The sequence below is a fragment of the Puntigrus tetrazona genome, chromosome 4 (genome assembly GCF_018831695.1).
Source record: "Puntigrus tetrazona isolate hp1 chromosome 4, ASM1883169v1, whole genome shotgun sequence".
In the NCBI taxonomy this organism is placed as follows: Eukaryota; Metazoa; Chordata; class Actinopteri; order Cypriniformes; family Cyprinidae; genus Puntigrus; species Puntigrus tetrazona.
In genome coordinates, this window is record NC_056702.1 from 324,733 (window position 1) to 337,232 (window position 12,500).

Below are 12,500 nucleotides of genomic sequence, written 5' to 3' on the forward strand. Positions count from 1 at the left end.
AATCCTTCTGATCTGATCTCCACGCGCCCGATAAAGCTTACATACAGCAGATACGTGATGTTTTCTGACACGTGTGAAGCGTTTGGAGCCGGAGGAATACGATCCGCATTTCACTGAAATAAACAGAGCGGTGAACACAAACCCCTCACAGCCCTCGCTCCTGCAAGCGGCTTCAACCGCTCGTGAATAAAGCAAAGACTCGTCAACACCTACACAACTCCTGTTCGGCAGACAGTTAGGTTAATGAAAGAGGGCGAGAGCGCGGCTCACAGGTGCATGCTGGGTAACACCTGAGGCTCGTGTGTGAAACGATTCTCATAAACAGAAATGCAAAACAAACAAAAGTGATCAACATGTCAACATTTCACAGGCTTCACATGTTTTTATTGTATTATAGAGATACTTTTTTTTTTTGCATTGTGAAATTATTTTCATAACAATTTACCTCCAAAGTCTAATTATGTTTCGTAATTTTTACGGTTTAATTTTCTATATTACTAATATCAGTGTTAAGGTAATGCATTCTTATAGTAGTATTTTTTTAATCTTATGCATTCATTTGCATACAGACGATTAAAGACAGTGCAACAAATTGTACCATTATTTCTTAATTTAAATTCTATTAAATATAAAACATAATACATATAATATAATATACATTATATACATATGCTGTCACATGATTAATCAAGATTGCATCCAAATTAAGTTTTTCTTGTGTGTGCAATGTATATATATGTATATATATATATATATATATATATATATATATATATGTAGAATGTATTTAAGATATTTTCTTCACATATTAAATATATTTATATATAATATAAAAAAATAAATGTGAATACATATCTTCAATATATACTGTATGCTTGTGTCTTTACCTAATAAATATTAACAGTACATAATTTTTTCCCAATAATTATTGGCTTAATACAGTAATAAAAAAACATCACAAAACTTACTTCACAATGCAAAAAAAAAAAAACAGGCTTAATCTCCTTTCATTGAATTAATAATACCATTTAGTGTCAATGAGAAGTATCCCAGCATGCAGCAGTGCTTTGTGCTGTTCATTATTCACGGGCTCTGTCAGCTGAGGTATGTTTCTGTCTTTTGTAGACAGTAATGGGACAGAACGCGTGCGAGCGAGGTGATTTTAAAGTGTGTTTGGTGTCAGCAGCGCTAGCTTTGTTCTTGTCGTTGTGAAGGCTGAATCAGGTCTGTGGGAGCTCTAATGGCTCATTATATTGTGTGTGTGTGTGTTTGTGTGTGTGTGTGAGAGAGAGGGCTCACCTGAGCTCTCTCAGGATCTCCCTGAGACTCGGCACAAGGCTCCATGTTTGTCCAGACGCCGCCGGTCAACGCCGCTCACAGCTCTGCATGTCTGCGGAGACACAGACAGAACTGAGTCACGTTGCATGCAATTTGGATTACAGTTTCAACATAAACTATTAAACTTAATGTGAGGCATTTCTGGCAGTCAAACATAGCAGAAACAGGTAAGGTTTTGCACAGGGATTATTTTAAGCATCGCTTTTTTAAGTGTTTTGTCCTTTTTCTCGTCATTATTAATGCCTAAATGGGTTTTTAGAATTTTTTTATTGATTATCTTTAATACATCAATTAAGTATAAATAAAAATAAGATTTTTTTCTATGACTACTACATTGAAATGAAAATGAAAAATCTGGACTGAATGCATAGTTTATGTAAATCTATTTTTTATCAAAACAATTTCATTTAATCAGTTAAACAGTTAAAATATTTGATTTATTCATATATATATATATATATATATATATATATATATATATATATATATATATATATATATATATATATATATATATATAATATATTTATAAACTCTTTTAAAAACATTCAGTTTATTAGTGTTATTAAAAAAATAACACCTGCTCATGTATGTGTAACTGATAAATACGTATCATATTACTTTATAAGTTAAATTTTTTAAAACTAATCTGTTGGATAAAACTGTATCACCCATATGGATTAAGGTTTTATAGGGAATTCATTATAGGGAAATAACAGAAATATTACATTTAGTACCAAATATTTTTTCATCTGAGCTTATATAAGTATCAGAATTAATGAAAAAAATTTGCATTCAGCATTAGTTGCTAGAAAACTGGACACTCGGCCAGAATGAGACCTTAAGACTCTCATTTAAATCAACCAGTGTTGTAGTTTGTTTTGCAAAATGACCGGCCTTTCTTAACTCCCAGCACTTTTCCAGCGCGTTTCTTTACAATATCTGACTCAGACACCTCGAATTTAAAAAAAGCACACATCGATGGCACTGGTAACACAGATAACTTGCTCTTCTTCTCCAACCATGACGCCGCCAATCAGGCCCACACACACACACACACACACACACACACACACACACACACACACACGTCCTCAGGTGCTGCACAGACCCGGATTCAACGCATGGCCTGTCAACTGCTCAGACTAAACTTTCATTGGTGGAAACTTCTGATGTATAATTAGCAAAGTAGGTCATTGAGGGGGGGAAAATAACGAGAGAGAGAAAGTAGAGACGGTCCAGGAGGCCTTATGGGCTGTGTGAAATTGTAAGAGTGTAGCGTGACAAGGCTCCATTTACACCCTTTGACTGACCTGAACTCCTCTGGCCTTTTTATTGCACACACACACACACACACACACACACACACACACACACACACACACACACACACACACACTTTTTGTTATTGCATAGCAGGGTTACTATTGTTAGCTAAAACTACTATTAGTACTAAATTATTAGATGAACAACTTAAATGTATTGCCAAAGGAACATTTCTAATTTCACGTTGTCTAAAATTAAAACTACACAATTAAATAAATAATAAATTAAATAAAAGCAATAGCAAAACAACCCTGCATTTAAATACGCTACTAAATAAAATAAAAAGGGCAGTTCCAAATATTTATAAATTGAATAAAAGAAATAAAAACTAAAAAGAAATACAATTTAGATTGGAGTAAAGCTGAAATAAACTGATAAAAAGGAAAAGTATTTAATACTGAAACATGCATAAAATATAAAAGCCTACTCAAATAAAATATATAAATAAAACATAATAAGATGAGGACTAAAAATGAAATACAAAAAAATATACAATTAAAAATGTATCAAATTAAAATGAATAGTATTAAAGGGGGAATAAAATTAAATACATTCATTATTAAATTAATAAGAAAAATAAAACAGAAAATAGCCTAAACTAACATTTTAACAACTAAGCAAAAAATGTAATACAAGCCAATTTAAGATATGAATGTTAACTCTATGAATAATGAAATAACACTGTTCTATAGGCCATTTCTCATCTCAGACCCTGTGAAAGTGTTTGAGACTAACAGCTTACTGATTAACACAGTGTGTGTGTGTGTGTGTGTGCGTGTGCGCGTGTGTGTGTGTGTGTGTGTGTGTGTGTGTGTGTGTGTCTCCTACAGCGGCCTTGTCACATAAACACACCGAGCGCGACGCAAACAACAACCAGAAAGTGCCACACAACTGTGCACCAACATGCTTTTAACTATATTCATGCCGACTGAATCTGAACGACACACAACTGCAGGCTCGGGATACCACACAAATATCACATTCACCAGAGATAATGGTCCACACACACACACACACACAGCAGACCAAAGGGAATGGAAAGAGTTGCAGGCGCGACATCAAAGCACACTTCAATGCGTTCAGGGAAACACAAAGCCGGTGCAGGACCGCAGGTGAAAGGCTGAGCTGGTCTGGGAACAGCAGGAGGTCCAGACAACGGGAGCGGAGGGGAATATTTAGCTCTCAAAACGCCCCTCTGTTTATTTAACACCTATTCTGCTCGTTTAACATGATTCAGTCACAAAAACAACTTCTGCACACTTCAGATTTTCTTACGCATGGGAAGACAGTTAAAAATAATCAAGGTATTTTATAAAACAATTTATATTGACATTTTGTTATTAATGGAAAGGGGAGACCATACGCTTTGTGATAATGATATCCTAGTCAAAGTCAAAAGTTACAAATTAAAAGTATTGAAAAGTATTGTATAAAATATTGTTAAAATAAAATACAATAATAAATAAATAAAATATAAATTATATATATATATATATATATATATATATATATATATATATATATATATATATATATATATATATAATAAAACAATAAATAAAACAAACACAACTTTGAATGGTTTTAAATGTATAGTCATTTAAATTATGGTCACTTTCCTTATTTTTCTAATAGGGGAAAAAAAAAATTAAAATAAAAAAAAATATCGCCTTTTTTGGTGATATCTTTCAAAATCCATTGCATTTAAAGGCATTTCAACAAAGATATTTGTATATACAAAAGCAATTACAGCAGGCTGAAGCTCAAAATGATTTTTAAGTATTTATCTGAATAAATATTTCAAATGGCACTTTTACAAAGATTTACTAAAGTCTGAAAGATTGAACAGGGGTGCTACATTTTTGCCTGAGAAAAGCATGTCAGTGAGTGTGTGTGTGTGTGTGTGTGTGTCACGCAGTCACAGAGAGAGTGAGTGAATTTGTCTGTATGTTAGAGAAAGAGTGAATGACACAGAGAGAAATAGCTTGACAGAGTGTGGGTGACTTTCCCTCACTTTCCTGCGCTTTTAAATAGACTAGTATAAAAAAAGAAAGAAATGCGCATTGTGACTTCCGACTCGTTTCGCCAGAACAGGTCATATACATATAGATCTATATCTATAGCAACATACATATATATATATATATATATATATATATAGATAGATAGATAGAGAGAAAGGGTGAAAGAGAGCTGAGCCATGCATGTATTTTAAAGGACAATAAAGATTTAAAAATACACATTTATATACACTGTACATATATTATGTAAACAAAAATGTTTATCATAAATCATGCCTTTTAAACGTGTGTGTGTGTGTGTGTGTATATATATATATATATATATATATATATATATATATATATATATATATATATATGTGTATGAATAAATGACAAGAAACCACCACTTATGAAGCAGCTACTGAAAAGTTAAATACAAGAAAACATATTGTTCGAAATAATCATAACAATCATATTTACACACCGGTTTCAAGGACGTTTTTTTAATTACTTTATTCATATCCGCAGCAATATAACAGTGTATGGCAACAAACAATAACATTTTGTTATGCATCTTTACTGAAACATCCTGCATAACTGCAAAAGGACGTTTTTTGTGAAAACGGGGAAACAAAATATGATGAAGGTTTTTAATAAATGGACTGAAACGATAATATAATACAAATAAATGCATTCATCTAAATCAATTAAACTTCCCAAATCATACCAGCGTTACATTAGTCTTAAAATAACTTCACCACATTATAATTCTGTGCTCTTTTTTTATAAATAGCTGTATTTGAAACACTTGGTAGATAAAGATAACGTCCCAGGAGTCTTTTTCCTCCTATTGATCCATCGAAAGCAATTTATCAAGGACGTTTAGTCTCGATTTGGAGGCTCTGGCACCCCGTCAGTGCAGAAATAACATCAATGCGCACGAAGGATCAGCTGCTTTCCCTTATTAAACACCCGATTTATGTGAACAAGGCTTTAACAAGCACATTAAGTCCGTTTCAGGCTTCAAGATCCAACCCCAAAAAGAGGAAGAAAGGGAGATGGAAGTAAAACCACAATGGGCCAAATGAACCAGAAGAGCAGCATCCAACCAATTCCTAAATGATCTTTCACGGTGAATAATGAAGCCACGGGCCTTCTGTAAGTTTCCCACGAGCGCCAGCCCGTGACCGTCAACACCGCCACCAACACGCCAGCGTTCAATCTGCCACAACATACGTGACAAACTGGCGAGAGACGTCGAGGCGTCCGAGCCTTTACCGCGGCGGAGCTTGAGAACGCGTTCAGGTAGCCGGTCTAATTTGATTCAATCTGCATGACCCAGTTTCTCTGCAGCTGGAGGCTGTCGTCTCTAACGGGCCGCTTATGCTTCGGTTTCAGAGAGAGAGAGAGTTCGCGTCGCACCGTGTAGTTTATCATGATCTTCAGAACCCTAAATGCTTGAAATTGGATTTTGAGACGTACAAAAAAACATCTCATATTCATATTCGACGGCATTTACTGGATAAAAATAGACGTACGCCCTGAAGTGAGAGATGAATCATCTGAATTTTTAGAAGTACATTACAATACGGACAGCTTTAAAGTTAGCAGATATGACCTAAAAGCCACAACAACAACAAAAAAAAGAGAGAGTTTTTTAATTTAAAAAAATGTGGCTGCACAATAAATTGAAAAAGAACTGAAACTTCAGTATAGATTATATTGACCTTTTTTTTAGTATCTTTGAGACACTATTGTTGTTTTACATAATATAATCAGTGTTTATTTTTAGACTTTCATGTAGTATTTTAATTCTTATGTTTTAGTCGTTTTAGTAATTTTTGTAGTTTTGGGTTTCGCACAATAAATTTAAATAAAAGTGAAATCATTATACAATTTATATTGATCTTTTAAGATATTTTAGATATTGTTTTTAATAACAATATGACTCAGTTTTTTTATTGTACTTATTAGTATTATTAGTATAGTAATTTTGACCTAATTATTATAATTTTTTCATTGAATTTTTTTTAAAGTTTTAGTTTAGTTATTTCAGTTTTTTTATTGCATTCAAATAACCAATTTTTTAAATGGTTTTAATATAATTTTCAGGTAAAGTTAACTATAACAACCCTGATTTAGAGATACGGTTTTCACCTATGAATGACTTCATATCACAATATAAGAATTAATTGCAATATAATTTTTTTAAATTCTAAATAAAATAATGTTCACTTGCATGCTGTGACCATTTATTGGCATCAGAAACATGCAAATATTGGTTATTAACTATTATTGGGTCCTTTAAGAATATATTTTACGTCTAAGAAGCTCAGCTGACAAAACATCCCTGTAAATAAGCCACTATACAAAGAAGCTATGATTCATTTGAGCGCTTGATTATTTCAGTGACAGACATTTTAAGAAGTCTCTCAGCTCTACAATGCGCTGCTGTGCTGCTCCTCTCAGAACGAGTGTGTGTCTCTTCCAGGTGGCAGAAGCAGGTAAACGGTGTGTTTTTCAGTGAAAATATCTTCTGCGCAGATCTACCCCAGCGAGACACAGAACACACACACACACTCATTCAACGTGAGTCACTTCTGCAGCACCGTTCCTCTGAGGATCACGTGAAATATCTAACACATCTTTTTCATCTTTTGAGTGATCGGGCTGTTCTTGGGACCCGGGAGGTGTGTGTGGGAACCACATCGGCTAACTGCTCTGACATAAACAAGTAACACCTCGCTACGGGTTTCTAAATCCAGAAAAGGTGCCGATATGTAAATAGAGTTAGTCATACGGTAATGAGCTCATGATTATGACATCATAACCACTGTGTGTGTGCGTGTGTGTTTTATGCATTGTTTTTATAAAATAGTATCTATTAAATAAATAATATATTTTAATACATTAAATAGTATATATATTTTACATGCTTTTTTTATAATTAATTCCAGAAGTAAACATGTATATTGCCTTTCCTTTCATTAATAACATTACTGTATGCACACCATTTTAACTCAAATCTGGTATATATATATATATATAATTATTCAACGCTAAAATAAATAAAATATAACTTTTTAATCAAAAGTATTATATAAATATATATATACACATACATATATATATATATATATACATATATATATATATGTATGTGTGTGTGTGTATATATATATATATATATATATATATATATATATATATATATCATTTATCTTAGCTTTAATATAATATAAAACTATGAAAGCTTACTTTTTTATTTTATATGTACTTGCATATTTTTCTATCATATCTAAAATGTATACACACACATGTATATTATAATGTATATTATAAACTAAAATCTTCAATGGCATTATATATTCAATATATTATACTGACTTTTATTGAAATGTTACATATTGAATTGCATATATAAAATTATACACACACACACACACACACACACACACACACAGAGTGATTGAGAGTTGATTTGCTAAACTTTTTTAAATGTTCAAAAAGCATGTTTTTATTGTGTTAAAATATTAAGAATTATATATGTATTAAGTCTAAAACATTGTAATTTTAATTATTATTATTATTATTAATTTTTTTTTACAAAATTACAACATGGTACTAATACATTTATTTCTTCATATGAGTTTCCATCACATCTTTCTGAAGAGCCCAGTGCCGACGGTGCATGCATAAACCCTTGAACCTACAACCTCTCTCCGTGTGAGCCGTGGCTCGCTCCACAGAGCCGATGATTCGTCACTCTCTCCCGCTTTCTCATTCTCCTTCTCTTTTCAGCACCAGGCTTAGACAGATTAGCGGGTCAGATCTGTGTTACTAGGGAGAAATCTCTGCCCACATCCGAGCGGGTTTCCATGACGTAACGCCATCACTCACACACCCTGATTGTTTATTCGGGAATTGTTCGTCAAAAACTAGCGTAATACAGCGTCCCACCGCTGAAGCATTTATAGAGCAGACAAAACAGCTAAGCCGTGGGATAAACAAGTGTGGACTAAATCTAAATCTTATAATGAACAAGGACCACTAGACAACGGTTATATGACTTTAAGTGGCTTAGCTTCCAAGATCTCCTAGTGTTTTTGTCCTGAGAGACTATTTATCCCAAAGATCAAGATTGGTACAAAACTGCTGCGACCGGGTGAGTTCGTTTCTCCATCAGATTTGGAGATATGCATCTTTACGTCACTTGCTCAGCAACAGATGCTCTGCAGCGAATGGGTGCCGTCGGAATGAGAGTCCAAACAGCTGATAAAAACCACATGATAATCCACAGTCCATCAGTTAACGTCTCGTGAAGCCAAAAGCTGTGTGCTTAAGAAACAAATCCATAATACTGCTTCCTCTGGTGGTCTGAATCAGGAAAATCAAGCTCCGAACAAATATGTGAGTGGATTTTTTCAGTGGAGAAAGTGCTATTATAGACTATGGACAAACTCGATCATTTGACGTTAAAAATGTTTTAACAGTGGACTTATTTCTTATAAACACACAGCTAACTTTTCTCAAGACGTCAACTGTTTGGCTCTCATTCAGAGGAAAGTGATGGAAAGCTACATCTCTCCAAATCGGATTAAGCAGCAAAATCATCTACATCTCGGTTGGTTTAGTAAATTTTCAGCAGATGTTCACGTCTAGGTGAACCATTCCTTTAATATTCAGCTTCAGATCACTAACCCTTTTCAACAAAGGTGACGCTTGACCAACAATGAATAACAAAAGAGAAGAGAAGAAGAGGAACAAGGAAAGGGCACACGACAAAAACCCATTTAGCCTGAAAGTTGAAGCCAATTTCCAAAGTTTAAGTTGAATTTCCACACAACTGAGACGGAGTTATAAACCCAGATAACTCGAATCACCCGTCCCGACAGACGGAAAGTCATCTTGTGACACCGCCACGTGACGTTTTCATGAGCAGCAGCAAAAGGTTGACTTCGTTTAACAAGGGAGTCAGGAAATTGAATTATGTAATAAGAGCCGCACAAAAGCCGAAGATCCAGCACCTCGGGGCGCCAGCTGCAAACACTTACGAAGATTTGCTCTTAAACAACACCCTCTTCATCCTTTGATATTCAAATAAGCGAAGATTCGCACATCGATGCGTCTTATAGTGGCCTGAGCGAGCTTTCAATTAAAGAGATTTTCAAACCTCCGCTCGAGGCGAAGCAATAATCTACGCCCCAACAAAGACAGACGGCGAGAACAACAATCAACGCTGTGTGCGTCTGTGTGTTTAAAAGGCCACACAAAACTTGATTATTTATCGCTGAAGGGGAGGAAGAGGGTGTAGAGTAGCAGTCATACCGACTCGACATCAAAGAGAGAGTCGCACCCAAACTAATGCTTTCAGAGGCACCATCCGTCTCATTGCTCCATAAAACAGCTGCCCTGTGGTCTATTTTTAATGCAACTGTGCACCGTTTTAGCATTTTCTGTCCTGTTGTGTTGCTTAAAATTCCGGTGGAATCAAAAGCTGAGATTGAAATGAGATTTTCAAGAAAAAGCATGGTTATGCAGTGATGCCACAGACGAGAGTGGCACAAACCAGGCCACAGGCTCAGAAATACATATTTATAGTGCGTTTATTTTGCTAAATGCCTTACGTAAAAGCTGCTTTGTGGTTGTCTTTCCGTGGTTGAAGCACCGACTGAGCGATTGCATCAACCGTGAAACATTTCAGCAAGTTCTGTTCTGTTTATTTTAACGATTTATAATGTTGATTTATGGTTTATTTCATGCTATAACTAGTAGTAAAGAAAAAGAGATGGCGTGCAGGGATCTGTCAGTATTTATTATTTGAGTTTTGCAATACAATTCGAATTTGAAAGCCGAGACGTTGTTTCATATCAGAAGCAACTAAGCACATGAAGCATGCTAAAATGAATGCAGAGATTGTTCACAGAATCAGCTGAAAACAGGGACATGAGGATCAATATCAGTTCATAATTAATAAAAATCTTTTTTGCATATAATACAACATTTACTTTCAGTTTATGGTCCTCAGTCAAGTTTGGCTCTTTTTTAAAATGAAGAATATTTTTAAACTCTAAGGAACCTTTTTCCGCTTTTTGTGGAGTTTAGATTTTTAAAGGTTCTCCACGGAAGCGTCAACGCTGTATTTTTGAGCGTGTACGGTCCTGACTCCTCACAGTCGGCCGCGTTCCCCACCGTTCACCTCTGTGAGAGAGCTATATTTAGTTCAGCCCACAGAACACGTCCAGGAGCCCCTAACAACGGCTCCCAGCCGGGAATCTGTGCCATGCGGGAGAGCAGGATTCCTTCGGTCCAAACCGAACCTCATTAACATGAGGACCAAGTCATCGGCGGTGCAGCCTACTTTAAACAACCAAAAGAAATAGTTTAAGATAAGGTTAATTACAAAACATTTTTTTGTTTTGTTTTTCTCTCAGCCGAGCCCTCGATGATGATATATTTAACGAAGACCATTAAAAGTGCATTGCAGTAACATGTCTCTCTCAAAGGCACAGATGAACCAGTCAGGGCACGACCACTGGCAGAGGAACGTCTCTGAGATTTGTTTGGAATAATCTATCATGAGAAAAAAGAATTTCAGTTTTCAACATTCCCATCTGCAATCGGTCATTTGCACCCCAAAACATGAGGTTTTTATTTTTAATAAAAATGTTTCGTTAACTGAAACGGAGCTGAAATAAACGATACGTGACAACATAAATGTTAAAGAACTAAAATTGCTAAGTTTAAATAAGAGAAGAAACTATAAATGAATGAAACAGAAATTGTAACAGAAAAAAAATGCTAATTAAAGAAATGACTAAAACTTAAACTACAAATGAAATGAGTTTAAATAGAAAAAAGTGAAAATGAATTACATTTGAATTCAAACTATAACGGGAAATAAAGAACATATTTTGGGAAAAATTACTATAATAATAAAAAAAAAACTATACTATAAATCAAATATTATGAATTAGGCTAAAAGAAATCTTAAAATCTCTAAATATAAAATAAAACAGAAGTATAACTTGCCAGGATGTTGTTAATAATAAGAACCTGTTTTTATTTGACTTGCTTTAAAAAAAAAAAAGTTAAATATATAAAAAAAATGAACCAAGCTAATAAGTCACTGTTAGTTTATTATCATTATTTATTACATTATATTAATATTCTGCTTGATCTCGCTTACAGCGACACAGAATGACACGCTTCACCTTTAAGTGTTCACATAGTTACTAAATCATAAAGTGCATTCCTCACAGGAAAGAGACACAACAAGATTCTTTTTCACCACATTATAATTACCATTTCATCAAACAGACTAATGATGAAATACCACAAGTGCAACAGCTGTCAGGTAAAAGAAACCTTGTCCCACACACTCACACACACACACACACACACACACACACACACACACACACACACACACAATCACACACGCTCTCACACTCGCTCTCACACTCACTCACACACTCTCACACACACACAATCACACACGCTCTCACACACGCTCTCACACTCACTCACACACTCTCACACACACTCTCACACACACTCTCACACACACACACACACACACACACACACACACACACTCACTCACTCACACACACTTTCACACTCACACACACACACACACACACACACACACACACACACACACACACTCACACACACACACACACACTCACACACACACTCACACACACACACACACACACTCACACACACACACTCACACACACACACTCACACACACGCACACTCTATATTCCTGACTGACATCTCGGCTCTCTGTCCACACAAGCTCACTTCACTGGAGGAAAGTCC

At 34.9% G+C, this 12,500-nt stretch overlaps 1 protein-coding gene across 3 annotated transcripts in view; it reads right to left on the reverse strand.

The window, feature by feature from the left end:
• osbpl8 (oxysterol binding protein-like 8) overlaps window positions 1-12,500 on the reverse strand; it is a 60,233-nt gene that overhangs the window by 43,012 nt on the left and 4,721 nt on the right. For all 3 annotated transcript variants that reach the window (XM_043236595.1, XM_043236592.1, XM_043236597.1), the window contains one exon: window positions 1,300-1,390. Coding sequence is in view for 1 of the 3 variants with exons in the window: in XM_043236592.1 (XP_043092527.1) it covers window positions 1,300-1,344 (45 nt within the window). In the remaining 2 variants the exon portion in view is untranslated. Of the gene's footprint in view, window positions 1-1,299; window positions 1,391-12,500 lie in introns of those variants that run through there.